Source organism: Pteropus medius, unplaced genomic scaffold (assembly GCF_902729225.1).
Source record: "Pteropus medius unplaced genomic scaffold, Ma_sr-lr_union100, whole genome shotgun sequence".
In the NCBI taxonomy this organism is placed as follows: domain Eukaryota; kingdom Metazoa; phylum Chordata; class Mammalia; order Chiroptera; family Pteropodidae; genus Pteropus; species Pteropus medius.
This window is the reverse complement of record NW_024354946.1, coordinates 1,876-17,697: the sequence shown is the minus strand read 5'-3', so window position 1 is coordinate 17,697 and position 15,822 is coordinate 1,876. Positions and strand designations below refer to the sequence as shown.

General features: G+C 34.4%; 1 protein-coding gene across 1 annotated transcript; it reads right to left on the bottom strand.

Moving 5' to 3' along the window:
- Positions 1 to 8,163: 8,163 nt before the first annotated feature.
- Positions 8,164 to 13,911, bottom strand: LOC120598049 (cilia- and flagella-associated protein 47-like; the record flags this gene model as incomplete). The annotated part of the gene is made up of 2 exons (XM_039856789.1): positions 8,164 to 8,659; positions 13,743 to 13,911. Coding segments are annotated over 2 exons (382 nt in total), but the record flags the coding sequence as incomplete, so codon positions are not given.
- Between the last annotated feature and the right edge of the window lie 1,911 nt (positions 13,912 to 15,822).

The following is a 15,822-nucleotide window of genomic DNA, read 5'->3' as shown; positions in this document are numbered from 1 at the left end:
AAATAATCAATTGTATATAAGCTGAAAATTACTGTTTGGCCATCGCCCATGGGAACACTGGCTATTGTCCATGGGAACATAAGCAATCACCCATAGGAACATAACATTCTAACACAAGCTTTCTGCTTCTGTACTTCCCGCTTGCACACCTGACCAGTGGGTTGACAGGTAGTGAATAGGAGAAAGATGGACCTTTGTGTTTAAGAATGGGATTTGGGGCTTAAAAACCTTGTATCTTGGCATTTCGAGGCTGCTCCTTTGCAAGGACAGCCGCCGGCTAATAAACTGTCTCCTGGTTAAGAGCACTCAAGTTGGGTCTGGTTATTCTGGACACAACACTATTGTATAAGCCACCCATTCTGTGGTATTTTATGGCAGCCCAAATAGACTAATACACTGGGGAACTCACTGCCATGTTCCTCAAGTCCCAAAGTCCCCAGTCATCTGTCTTACTATCTTTCAGAGTCTTTCTATGCTTGTTGTTGTTAGGTTCAGGGATTTTCATTAGAAGACTGACGACCTAGAAGAAAAACTTTCTCCATTTTGGCTGGAACTCTGTCTCTTGCTCTGTTCTCTGATTGCAAACCATTAAGGGTCACCAGACAGAAGTATGGGATGACTACATTATGTAAAACCATTCCGATTTTTAAGGATCAAATGAAATAGGCTTATCTCAGATATATGTCAGAATTAGATACTTTTGTGACCGTCGGATCACTATACCCTCAGAATGAGTGAGAATATGAATCAGATTCAGCCTCCACTTCACTGTTCTCTTTTAATTCACTCTTTAAATAAGAGTATGTACCTAGACACCCTGACAGCTAAAACACCTAGATTTGTTTCTTCTTTGCTAGTTTGTGCATCCATTTAACTTGCTTTAAGGCATACATAAACACTTGTTTGTGTCTTTGTTATAAATGTCCATAACTGCAGCTTTGCAAGACTTACATTTGCTCCCAGCCCAGCTTAATTCCAGCCTATTGTTGTCAGTATCTGTAGGTATTAAACAACATGTTTTTTCTTTTTTTGTGCGTGTGTGGGGGGAGGGATGTTTAAAGTTAAGCAGCTCATTATCCACGAGACACTTTAAATCTGTAAATAATAGACCACTGTGGGATGGAAGGTGCTTTTTGTGGATTGTTAAGGAGAACTGACCCTTTTTTTTTGCAGGCTTAGATACGGCATTCTCTGAACCCAGAGGTCCCAGCACCTTGATACTTTCCTGGTTTCCCATTAAATTGTTCTTTAATAGTGGCAACTTTGAGAGCCACATTGGTGGCTTCCACACCCCAGAGGTATTATTATCAGCATCTGAGGGGGTACATGGGATGACAGCAAAGGAAGCTCTGGCCTGCTTCCCTATAGCTAGTGTACATCTGAGGAGAAAATGACCTCCTGGCTTCTGCTTCCGAATTCGGCCTTTGTTCACACACTTCCAATTCCAACATGACTTATCATCACTACTTTACTATTATATTCACATGCTCAGTCTCGGGAACACCCTGGCAATTAACGGTGGCACTTCGAAGAAATTACTCTTAACTCCTGACTCCCAGTTCATGTACTCTCTGTCTTCCATGAAGGTGACACAGCATGGCACTTTGAATTTGTAACATATTTTTTGCGAACCAGATGTATATGGTTGACTTATACAAAGTCGTTTAAAAACACTTTTTAGATTCACAATGAGTTCTTATCTATCATCATGAGTAAAAACACAAGTATTAGTTTTTAAAATGTATTATAGAAGTTTAAGACTCTACTCTGTACCAAATAGAATGTAGTTTTAGAAATACGAGTTAATCACCCCAAATCACTATACGTAATAGTAATATCCAAACACCAGTGCTTATTATAATGAAAACTATGCAATACTTTCCATTTGTAAAACAAAATTTACACCTTTGAACTCTATGTGGGAATGAAAATGAACTCTCTTCCAGCTTTACACAAAGAACCCATTAATCAAAGACAATTGCTTAATTGTTAGCAGTTTGCATAGTCAAACCAAGCCTCATAATTTTCCAAGCTCTGGAGAGCAGTTTCTCAGAGATCGTATTTCCTTACCTAAATTGTCTGTATCAGAGTCATCCTACAATGAGCAACTTTTAGAACGGGCCCAGGGGGTGATAAGATCCAGACTTCACTGGAGATGAGGAAACTAATACTTAGGGAAGGTAAGCAGCTTATGCAAGGTTTTAAAATCAGTTGATCCAAAAGTTAGTTAAAAACTTGGGTTCTCTAGGTAAAATTTGAAACTGACCCCTGCACACAGAGGCCAAGGAGAGACTGAAGGAAGAGGCCACTCCAGATTGGTAAATGGAAGACTAATAAACAAGAGAACTCATCTTCCATATCTCCGATGGCCACAAGACCAGTAGATCTCCACACCCACCTACCAGATTCTTAACGTTTATACAGAGGCCTTAACTGGGTTCAGTTACATGTACCATCCAGCTGGTTTCAATAACACATTACTCTCAAGGCCGAGTTCCTGAGGTTGCTCCTGAGGTGGGGTGGGGAGTTAGGTAAAGAGCTTCTGATTGCCCAGGTCTAGCTCAAGTGTCAACCAGCGGTCACACTCTTGATGACCTCTTCCAACATGGGCTAATACTATTTTCTTTATATTAATGATTTTCACACATTTGTGGTATATATGTGGGACCCAAGAATTTGCATTTCAAACAAGATCCCAGATACCTGATGATGCTGCTGGCCCCAGAGACCACTTTTTGAGAATCACAGCACTTATAGTAGTTTCCTCTTATATATCATTTTAATTTTAAAGAACTTTTAAAAAATGTTTTATTTTGGAGAATCTTGAAACTATACAAAAATGGACAAAAGTGTATAAAGAATTGTCACAAATCTATTGAGCACCAACAACCATCCAACAATGGGCAATCTAAAAGACTTTCAACATGTTATTTTATTTTTTTCTTTATTCTGGGAGACAAGCATGGTCTTAAGTTCTAAAATTGTAATGAAAATTACGTCTTGTATTATCTCCCTACCAATTTTCGGTTTGCAGTGCTACTTAAAGTACACTGTCTCTATAACTCTGAGAAAAGGTAGAGACAGTAGCTTACCAGCTTTCATGTTATAATGACGGAAATGGAGGCTCAGATTGTTACTAAAAGACTCACCTAGGCTTCATACTGAAGTCTAACTCAGAACTCAGATGTTATCATTTAACCGTTTCAATTAAAGTTAAACTCATCTGATTTTAAAGCAAAAACACATTAGTGGCTGTGCTTACTTTCATACATTTAGTTTGTAATGGTAACACAATCTTAGCACTTGCAGCCAGGTGTTGTGTGGTTGGTGGCCGGGGAAGATTCAGACCTCCTGGTGGAGTGGCAGTGGCTGCATTTTTAAATTCCCAGTGTGGTTAATTGCTATAAGGATTTAAACACCACCACCTGACTCAGTCTTCATGTCAGATTAGGGAGTTCTTTTTTCATTTTAGACCTTAGTCTCTCTTGGACTCCATCTCTTGCTTTCAGAAAAGTGCAGTTTTTGTCATTTATGTGCCTCAGACAACTTGTGAGGCTTAATGATTATGGTTAGCACAGAACAAAAAGTAAGGTCAAAAAGCTCTGAGAGAAAGCTTGGTAGCCATAGTACTTCACCACTGACCTGTGGTTTTACATGACTCTGGTTTCCACTCTTCAAATATATTAAATTGGAATAATAATGAATGGCTTTAGAGATTTTTGAAATGACAACAGTTTTTATCTTAGATCTGTAAAAAATATACATATATATTTTATGATACATTTCTATTGAGATGATTGATATATAACATTGTGTAAGTTTGAAGTGTGTTAGTTTGATACATTTACATATTGCAATATGATTACTACAGTAGTATTAGCTAACACCTGTATTATGTCACATAATTATTATTTTTTTTGTGTTGATAACAATTAAGATTAGTCTCTTAGCAACTTTGAAGTTTATAACAGTATTGTTGGCTATAATCACTATGCTGTGCATTAGATTTCCAGGATTTATTTATCTACAAGTTGCAATTTTGTACCCTGAAATGACGTTTCCTCAATGTCCATATCCCTCAGCCCCTGGTAACCACCATTCTATGCTATTTTCACAAGTTCAGGTTTTTTTCAGATTTCACTTATAAGTAATATATGGTATTTGTCTTTCTCTGACTTATCTCACTTGGCATAATGCTCTCAGCATTGATGGACCTCGAGGGCATTATGATACCTTTTTATATTAAAAGAGTTCGCTTTCAATTCAGATTGCTAATTAGTATATGAAAAGGTGTTCAACATTGTTAGTCATCAGGAAATGCAAGTTCAAACCTAAATAAGGTATCACTAGACTAACATCAGTATAGCTAAAATTAAAAAGACTGAGAATACCACGTTGGCAAGGATAAAAAGTAACTGGAACTCTCACACCCTTGGTTAGAGGGTAAATTGGTAACACTACATTGGAAAACTCTTCTACAGTAACAAGAAAAGCTAAAAAAACAAATACCCTAGGATCTGGCAATTCCACTGCTTGGCTAGATACGCTACAGATATATCTACACATGTGCACCAAATAACATGGACAAGAATGTTCTTTGCAGCTTTGTATATAATGACCTAAACCTGGGAACAACATAAATGCCCATCGCCAGTGAAAGAATAAACACATATAATATATTCATATAATGTGATATATACATACACTGAAATATAGCTGCAAAAAAATAAACTACTGATACATGCAAAAGTGTGGGTGAATCTCACAAAGAAAATATTATGTGAAAGAACATCACAGAAGAGAGAACAAACTATATGGTTCTATTTATATTAAGTTCAAAACAGCCACAACTATTCCATAATGACAGCATAGTGACCTTATGGAGAGTATTAAGTAGGAGAGGGTACAATGGATCTTTCTTGAGAGCTGACTCTGTTCTTTATCTAGATCGGGTACTGGTATCATAGGTGTATACATATGTAAAAATTCATTGAGCTTTATACTTGAAATTTGTTTACTTACTAAAATACTTTTAAAATAAAAATAAGATTATATATCTAGTACTGTAGAAAGGCCCTCTTGAAGTGACAGTTCTGGACTGGTTGATTTCTAAGCACCCAGCCTTGGTCCCAGAGTGACCTTATTTCTGGAGGTTCTACATAGGCAATATAATTTAAATGCTGTGCTTAGGAGCAAGTGACACTGAAATGTAGACTTAGTATCATTTCTTTTTATTATAAAATGGCATTCAGTCATATAATGCATCATTTCTTTTAGACACAGATATTATCAACTTAAAAACAATTTACAACTTGCATATATCTATGTGGCCAGCACAACTTACACAACTTGTAAGCTACTGTTTAAGTAACTAGTAGGTGTATCTGTTCTTGGAGGACTGTGGTATAAGTCTAAGAGAAGAGTTTAATAAAATATTCATCTTTTTTTAAGATTTGTAAAAATAAGTGTCTCATAAATATCTTATTTCATAACTTTTCCATGTCTTATTTTTAGACACAATATATCATTGTTTCAAAAAATGATAAATAATATGCAGACCTGGAAGAAAAGTACAGCCTCCATTTCTAAACCATACTCAAAACGACACTACTTTCTACCTGGGCTGAACTCTCCTACAAAGGCACACAGGCAGGAAAGTACTATAGACCCTGAGGAAATTCAAGCCATTAAAACATCTGCTGAGGCACTAAGTTTTGCTTTTGCTAGTTTGGCATGGTCCTCTGTGAGCAGTTGTCCTAGATACAAAAATCACACAAGGGACTAATTCCCCAGGGATGAAGCAGAAGTGACAGGTTTTGTTTGTCTTTGGAAACCTCAGAATACTTTTTCAACACTGGCTTCCTGATCTTTGAAATGGAGCAAATCTTCATAGTCTGGAGATGATTTTTGTACCAGAGGACATGCTTGAATATAATTTTTTTTGGGGGGGAGCGTCTGTTTCTTAAATGGTAACCTTGACATATTAAATGTGTCACCTCTCTCAATTAAACTATCCTTTCACAAGCCAGGTGTCATTCTTAGTATTGTAATGGCTGAAACAAAGTAGAATATAGAATATTTTTCACGTCAGTGGAAGTGGTAGAGCCAGAAAATGAATTGGATTTCTTTTAGATGAATCTTTTATGGATCAGCAGATTTATTCAGTTACTCAAAAAGCAGTTAACATTCCATTAGCAACAAACTATTATCTGTGTCAGCAATAGGACATTCTTCAATCATTTTAGTGCAAGAAGTGACTTAAGAAAAAAATGCAATTATTGAATATCTAAGAAGCAAATAAATACTGAGGCAAAACTAGGTCATTTTTCTTATAGAATTATGAACATTATCTTTGACTCTTCTTCATTTAATCAAAACATTTGGCTGTTACATTTTTGCAAGTCTGTGACCAGGAAAGATGAAATGATTTCTTAAAAAGAACAATAAAGCTAGTATTTTTACAAAGTTCATAACAATAATTTCAGTAACAAACGCTTGGAGCTATTGTACGAAGATGATGGGAGATGTTCTTTGGGATTTCCCAAGCCCATATTGTGGGAAAGGGGCATTACCAGACATGAAAAGAAGCCTGGCCTCAAATGCCAGGGAATCTTGGAGAGGCCAGAGTTCACAGGATTATTAATGTGGTGCACCCTTCAACTTGTCTATATTGGGGATTAACCTCGGCCCCTACATTTTAGACTTTCTCTTAGTATTGACAAAATGGAAGCAGATAGTAGAAAAATTCCATGCTGTTAGTCATGCTGGAGTCAGCTTTCCACAGAATAGAGGGGTTCATAGCACTGAGCACCTTTTGACTTTTGAAATAAATGGATGACAAGGATGCTGAAGGAAACTGAAAGCATCCATGTTATTTTTTTTCTCTGAGTTAATTAAATAAATCTGAAACTAGACATTTTTCTCTTAGAGTAAATGTATTTATTCCTTTTCCTCCCAAAAAGTACAACTAAAACACATACACACACACAGAGATGGAGAGAAGGCAGCAGACTGGCTAAGGACAACCTTGGAACTCAAGAAAGAACCAGGAAAAGGTCAACCTAGCAGACAAAAAACAGATAATAACTTCTCTACTCCAGCCAAACACCATAGAAAAAACAGTGGTCTTACACTTGTTAAAGCCAAATGGAGGCCTAGACCTTTATATTCACACTTGCAATGCTGTAATGAAGTACCACAACACCCCTCCCCTCCAGGGTAGTATCAGAGAAGGTTGAGTAGGGGGCAGGGCTTCCATATTCATTCCTGCTATGTAGTAATAAGGCTGTGCTCCCCACTGTCAGGGGACACACATGGAAGGCCTGGACATCTACTCACACCCTGCAATAACAAGATGTTCCTGCCCTTCCCAGATAGGGTGGTAGAAAGGACTTTCACCACCTCTCAATCACGAGGACGACACCCTCATAGTGTTGCTGGAGGCCATAGGAAGAAAAGGAACCAGGCACTCCTAGCTCTCTTCCCATAGAGGTGTCAGTTGAAGCCCAGTGGGGAGCAGGAAGTCCCACTCCACCCAGAAGTATTAAGCAGTCCCCCAGCACTACGATTCCAATGGAGGCTGAGTGGGAAACTTGGACTTCTCTCCTCACTTGGCAGTAACAAGGTGGTGTCTTGTCTTCTGTTGGTGTGCTATCACATGAAACCAACTAAAATAGAAGGTTTAAATAAGAATCAGGTTCTCATAAGACCCAAAATGTAGAAGTTTCAAATAAAAAACCTTCTTCATATCCATAATCAGAAAGATCTTAATTTGAATGAAAAAAGGCAATAAATCTCAACACCAAGGTGGCAGAGATGTTAGAATGACCTGACAAAAGATTTTAAAGCAGCCATCTTCAACAAACGATAAAAGCTTCAACAAGCAATTATAAACATGGTCGAAACAACAGAGAGTATCATCAAAGACACAGACACAGGAGAGAAATGGATGATATAAGGAAGACCCAAATAGCAATTTTAGAACTGAAAAGCCCAATAACTGAAATGAAAAAAAAAATCCATTGGATAGCACATAATACTCCAAATATATAAGATAAAAGAAATGGTGAATCCTTCCATCTTATATGCTAATTTTTCATTAGTTTTAAAGATTCATAAATATCATCATCACAAGAAATTGAGAAACACCAGTAATTAACAGTATTGTCATTGAAATCACATTTTTCAGTTTTATTATAAACGTACTCCTGTACTTTAAAAGTGAACCAATCCCAACATTTGTACCCAGTCCATTTTAAAACACACACATAACTCAGAAATTAGGTATAACATATTCAGAGAATAAATTTAGCATTTAAAATATAAAACATATAAGGTCTATTATAATTGAAATATTATTCCTCACAAATATTCCAGAAGATGCAATTACAATCACAAAATTATATTCAATTCTACTCAAGATCAAGAAATATTTTGAAAAAAACTTTTATTTATTCTTCAACATCAAAGGAGCACACTTGATGGTAGAGGACACTCCTGTCTTTACGAGGTTAATATTTTCACAGACAAAATTGCGCTGAGGAACCGGCTTGCTGTTCAACATTTTGTTAGTAGTGTCAATTTTGGCTTCTACATCCTTGGGTGACTTGGTTACTTGAGGTAATCCATTGACAGCATACAAACTGTACATTTCCTCTGTCTGAAAACAATGAGAAAGAGAAATTTTATACAAAATATGCAGGGACAGAGAAAAATGTAGTAAAAGTTCACCAAAGTAACACCCTTTCTCTTTTCCATGTAAGGTATAGGAAAGGTACAAAACTGAAATGGCACTGATAATAACAAATAATTAACATGGAAACTACATTTAGGAAAGCATTTGGTTTTATGCATTGGAAACAATACCTTGCAAGATGAACCTATACATGATAATATGAGTGTGGCTATAGAACTGACTGGTAAAGTATGTCAAGTTTCTGTTAGATTATGAAAGTACATAATATAAAGTTTGAAATTACTGAGCATAGTGTAAAATTATTATGACAATCATAATCTAAATCTAAGTCAGTACAACTTATGCAGCAACTTATTTTAAAATCCTTAATTTCTTTTGCATGTATGCACAGAATGAAAATATTAGTCAGTCTAGCATTTTCTGCATGTCCATACTTAAATCCCATTGCTCTTGCAGAATTTCCTTATGCTGCCTATGTTCATCTAGGACTTCTTCCTCACAGTAAGATTTTGTACCATGTAAATTCAGAAAACTTAGTCAGGATAAGTCCAGGTCAAGTGAATATTGCAGTAACATTGCAATATATATATACATATATATATATATATATATTTTTTCCTCATAAGCAAATCCCTAAAATAAGAATTCAAGCCAAAGTAGCATATCTGTTGTCTGATGTCAAGTAACAGATGTAGGGAAGCCGGGATAGTCAGGATAAGTCCAGGTCAATTGAATATTGCAGGATTTAATATCTATCAAAGAATGTTAAGTGCAGGCATTTCTTGCACATCTGAAATGGTGCTATTTTTATCATAATTGGCCCTTCTATCTAGTGTTCATAGTAATTATATATTTAGAATCAATGAGTCAAAAGCAGAACAAACCAAGAACCATACTACAACTGGGTTAAATAACAATTTACTTCATATAAGGATGTTCAATTAAAAAAAAAAGCTACATTTTGGTAATTATGTATATGTTATTGTATATTTTTACATTACAAGTGACCCGCTTCATGAATCAAATGGATGAGATACTTGAAGAGACCCACATTAATGCCTTACACTTAGTGGGTACACCTGAGTGAGCTATATGAAAGGATGTACACTCCCATCTGAAACCTAGTGGATATAAACGGGAACTACACTTAGAGATTTGTACCTTCACCCAACACATCTCCAAGACCCTTTGAAAATAATTACTTATACGGACACTTTTTTAAAAGTCCTGAATGTTACTGTACGCATTTAAGATACAAATATTTTGTAATAAGTGATGCTTACTGTGTATATATATTTACATATAGTACATATAACATGTATAATCCAAATATATAATATATTTGTTCATGTCCTTTATTCCAACAATCAGTATGATAATAATGATATGTTTATTTTATGAAGATTAAATATTATAGTTCTTATATGTATAGTTAACTTTTTCAATCTAATTGTGAATAAAAACAATTATTCGTTTTTTCAAAACACTGTAAAGATGTAATTCGATATTTTCTCGATTGAAGTTAAAATAATATAAGAATAAATCAATACCTCTGTGTTACTAATTCCCCACAGAATCAGTGTTAATTGTTACAAAAAGAATGCCAAATTGATAACTATACTCCTCAATTACTTCTTAAATGAAAATTTAAAAGACAACTAGTTTTTAAACAGATGCAATTTCCATATTTAGGTAATATCTCTCTAGTCCGAAAAGGAATCAGTCAAAGCCAATGACCTCATGGAATAAATGCCCAAAATTACATTTTAAAGGGCATATTCTTATGAATGGAAGCAACTGACTATCCATTAGCAGATGTGGTCTGTGCCCACGCACACCCCTCAGCTGTTTTCATTTCATTGCCTGTCCCAAGTTCTAATCACCATTATCTGTACTTCGTTGACTGTTTTACAGAAACTCCAGAAGCCTTCTCTGCTGCCGGGGGATTAATAATCCCTGGGAGCACTCCTCAATCAATGATTGAACGGCGGCATTTGGTACATAAATATCCCAACTCCCTGGCTCCTTCTGGTATAAATATTCTAAGGTGTGAGTTCTACACTAGTTCCCAGAAAGCTCCCATGGGATTAAATTTCAGTTGCCTATTGTGGTAGTTGTCTTGATAAAGCACCCTTTATTGGTTTTCATTCCTTTTTGTTTTGTATCCCGGCTTCCCTACATCTGTTACTTGACATCAGACAACAGATATGCTACTTTGGCTTGAATTCTTATTTTAGGGATTTGCTTATGAGGAAAAAAAAAAATATATATATATATATATATATGTATATATATATAATTTCCCACAGTTTCATGACAATGATAGATTCCTTTAAAAATAATGTATTTACATACATATTATTTCTTTCTGGTTATGTTTCTAGCTATAAAGGTCCAGCTATATATATTACTTTTGTGTAAGCATTATATGTTTTATCTTGGATAATTATGATAGTTCTCACATTTTTATATAAGCTAATATTTATCATGTCCACTATTGAAAGTTGAGTGGGCCAGGTACTCTCTTTGAGTAGCACTGCTTTTTGTAACAGTCTGATCAAATTAAGTCTCCCAAAGCTAGTGCTATATGCCTTGTTTAATAGTGAGAAAAAGGCAGTTTTTAATCATTTTAAATATGGTTTAATTGAAAGGGAACTTATGAAGGTTGCTAACATGGTTGTTGAAGTTTGTGTAGACTAGTAACTAAACTATTCTTAAAATCCCTCATTTTTATTTCTAAGTAAAGCACAATGAAAATTGTATGTTTCATATATCTTACAAGTATTAATTGACTTAAATGTTTAAAATTGATAGTTTAAAAAAATGATAATAATGTAAACAATAATTTTTATTTAGACAATGAATTAACTTTTTAAATTCTTCACATTTATCATGATGTTGTCATTAAGGGCAGGGTTTTTGAGTCAGAGAGACAATGTTTGAGCCATGATTTCAAAATCATTGATTTGATATATGTGATAACTCTTATGAATCTCAAGGGCTTTATACTAAACACAAATAGCTAATTTCTAAAGATTACACAGAGTATGATTTCATTTATATAATATTCTAGAAATTACAAAATCATAAAGATGAAGAAAAGATTTATGGCTGCCAGGGGTAGGGAGGGAGTTATGGTGTTGGACATGACTATAAAAGGGTTAGCATGACATAGTTCCTCTGCTGTGATGGAACAGTTCTGTTTCTCAGTCGTGACATCTATACATGGGTTCAAATTGCCTAGAACCACACACACACCTACACAAATGCATGTGAAAATGTTGAAAATGGAAGGTTTCTAGCCTAGTTAACAGTATTTTATCAAAAATCCATTTCCTTGTTTTGATATTTTACTACAGCTATGTCAGATGTCGGCATTGGGAAAAACAGAGAGAAGGATTTTATGTACTATTTTTGCAATTTCTTATACGTCTATACATATATTTTTAAGTTAAAGAAATATGAGATTTATGAGTTAGTAATTTGAACTAAATGGATATTTTATATGTACAGATATTAAGGAATTATCAATTTTTAAGTGTGATAATGGTATCATGGCCATAATTTTTGTCTTTTAGAGATGAACAGAAAATATTTGCAGATAATAGGATGTCTAAGATTTTCTTCAAAATAATATGGAAGGTGAAGAGAGTGGAAATATACTTGAAGCAGGATTGGCTTCATGAGTTGATTAGTCTTCATATTGGATGACAGAGCATGGAAATTATTCTATTTCTACACATATTTAGCATTTTCCATCATAAAATCAACAAAATGATGATTTATTAAACACATTTCAATTTCCCCCACATAGGCTTTATCAAACTGTACTACTTCAGACTAAATGAAAATGTTAATTTCTCAGCTGATGCCATATACCAAACTATTCTCTCATAAAATTCCGTCAATTTTGCTGCCAGTGATTGAATTGTCAAATCAACATAGGGAAACCAGGCACGGATTTAGTTGGCAAACTCTCCTAAGTAGTTAATTTCAGAAATGTCCATGGGACACTATTTTAATTTGTAAGTCTATTTTTAAAAATGTCATTTAATCCCCTTAGATTAAAAGCAGACCTTCATTTCTTAAAAAGTAGGTACACCAATACAATCATTTAAAATCAAGTATCAATGCAGCAAAGGGCTATGTGCAGCAAGACTCCAGAGGCCTTATATTTTTATGGCCTGTATTGTAAAAACTCTTAGAAAGATAAAAAAAAAAAATATAAATAATTGTCTTAAGAAATACTCAACGTTATTCTTTTCTCTTTTCAATTAAGTAGTAACATATTTTTCTGCACGTGGCACTGCCTAATTAGTTATCTTATTTAAAAGTCTAGTGATCACTTTGGCATCAGTAATTATGCCATGAAACATGACTACATGTCCTTTGTGCCTGTGCTACTGAAATAGACAGTGGCATATTTTCCATAAATAATTTGAAAGTTGTCTTTATCCTAAGTGTTCTTAGTAAAATATAGGTGTGAAATTTTATGGAGAAATTTTGTTTACTGAGTAAGTTTTAAAAATTGTGTTTACCTTAACTTTTAATGAAATGATCACATTAACAGACTTTTATATTAATATATATGAACCCATTTTACATTGTTTTTTAAATGCAAAATAAATTTTATCTATTTAATTTCTTCATTTTTGACTTTAATATTTTGATAATACCTTATACCTTAATTAAAAGTTCCAAAAATCTCTATCTCAAGTCACCTAAAGTCCTTAAATAGGTTATTACAGAAAACATTATATTAATATACAAATCATTTTGTAGTCATTATTTGTCTTTTAAACATTCCTTAATATGGAAGGGAAATCATTTCTTACTGTCCACTGGTAATGATAACTTTTTTGTTATAGTCTATATAGAAAAGTTCTTTACTGGACAAAAGGAAACTAAAATAAGAGCAGTTGAAATATGTTGACTTTTGCAAGATAATGTTGCTATTCTTTATCTGTGATCATTGGGTGAAACCTTTTCTCCCCAGATGCCTTTACTGACATCAAACATCTTTTACTATAGCCTTTACAGAACTCACCTCTATTACTAATCTTGCTTTGTATTTCTTACCATACATTCGAGGTTTAAAACCCACGATAATGACAGTTCCATCACTGTCAAAAGAAGCAAGTTCTCCAGACTGAGGTTTTACAAAAAACTCGGGATCACTGTCGGATAGGAAGTATGCAGTGAATGGCTCAGCATATCTGAAACAAAAATATAAATATCATCTTTAACTTTTATCATTACCCCATTCTTTTTGTGAGAACTTAATGGATAGAGTTTGTATCCTGCTGTATTAGACTAGAGTTAAACACTAATGCTATGTGCAGCTGTGAGTCTGATACTTGTTACTTTATGCTTACAGAATAATAGCAAGGAGGCATTTTAAAAATTACTGAAGAGTGTCATTCTCCCCAGGTGATAAAATGGTATCTTAAAAATTTTTTCAATCACATCTTATAGTATACAAAGAACAAAATGCTTTCCCTATAAAAACTGGAATAACTCAATGTCTTAAAAACGCAATCATTTGTAAATAAATTCATATCTAAAATGCCTGACCACAAAAGCTATTATAAAGCCTTTGTTTTTACTACTATTCCAATGTGACATTTGCTCACTCTCCTTTAGTTTTCCACTTGTGAGGTGAGATGAAAATACTTTACAAGTTCATTAAAGATTCTTGGGCCTGAAGATAGGTTGCTATGATCTGAAGTGAACTGAGTGACATTTAAGATTCAAGTGATAATCTTAATGTCAAGGTTGACTATATTTGAGATGAAAGCTGTGAAAGAATTTGAGGAACTTCTTGGTGTAAAAAAGCAGGAGAGAGGCACAGTGCATGGAAGGTTGTAAGTGAGGAATTTAAAATCCAAACTGACAGGGGAGATGCAGGTAGAAGGTAAAGAACAGTTTCCTAGAGCAGATCCATCAGTGAAACATAAAAGAAGAGACAGGAGGTTCAGGTTGGTACTAATCCATTCACCAAATGTGTATTAAGTGACTTGACAGAGGGTTTGAAAAAGTGGACTATGGATATGGATGGCCTGGAATGGAATTCTAGCTCTATCTGGGTACATGATTTCAGGCAAATTACTTAGCCTTTTTGTACCTCAGTTTTCATATCTGTTAAATGAATTAAATTCCTATAAAGCTATTAAATCAGTGCCTGTCATGTGAAAAGTGCTCTATAAGGATTAATCAATATTAATTTAGTCATCATTATGATTGTTGTTGCTTTGAAACATTTTATTACCAGTGCTAGGTAACAATGCCTGATCCAATTTTGGACAAAGTCCAGTACTGGAAATACAAAAGACATAGGATAAATTATAAAGAAATAAAACCTATGTATTGCCCAAGGGGTGGGTGTGTGTGTCCGTCTTAGCTGGGAAAATAAAGCACGTGCATTAAAAGAAAAACAATTATTAGTTTACATAGTGCTATAGGAATTTAAGGTTTTACTGGTCAAGTAAGATTTTATTGTGATGAGAGGAACAATGAGTAGAATCTAGAAAGTTGGAAAGGTGATAAGAAAGACATTTTAGAAGCAAAAAGAAAATGAAGACTAGTGAGAAGGAATAATGGATAAGACAAGCTCTGAGAATAGTGACTTTTCCCCCATGATACTGAAGAAGATCTGTTTTAGACAGCAGAGAGAGGAAATCTTGTAGGTCTGAGTGGGCTACGACCATGAACAGCATGTATAATTTAGATGCCACCTTGGGTAAGAAACAGAGAACTGCCAAATGCTTTTGACAAGAGAAGTTACATGTTAATAACATTGTTTGAAGGAGACTGGTTTTACTACAATGTATAAAATGGATTGGAATGAAAGGAACTACAAGCAGAGAATCTAATGACGTAAATGCAATAGCTCAAACAAGAATTGAAAACTATCTAAACTAGAATGGTATTAGTGAGATAAAATTAACAATATTGTGTATAATTGAAAAATATAATTTTGGGGGCTTATTTCCAACTTTTTTTTTGGCCACTATCGCATTGGAGAAAATTACTGGTTATTAGGAAACCAGTGGAAAACTTTTTGAATGCATTAAGTCAATTTACATCTAAACCAAAATAATTAATAACTTAAAATATCTTTTGGAAGT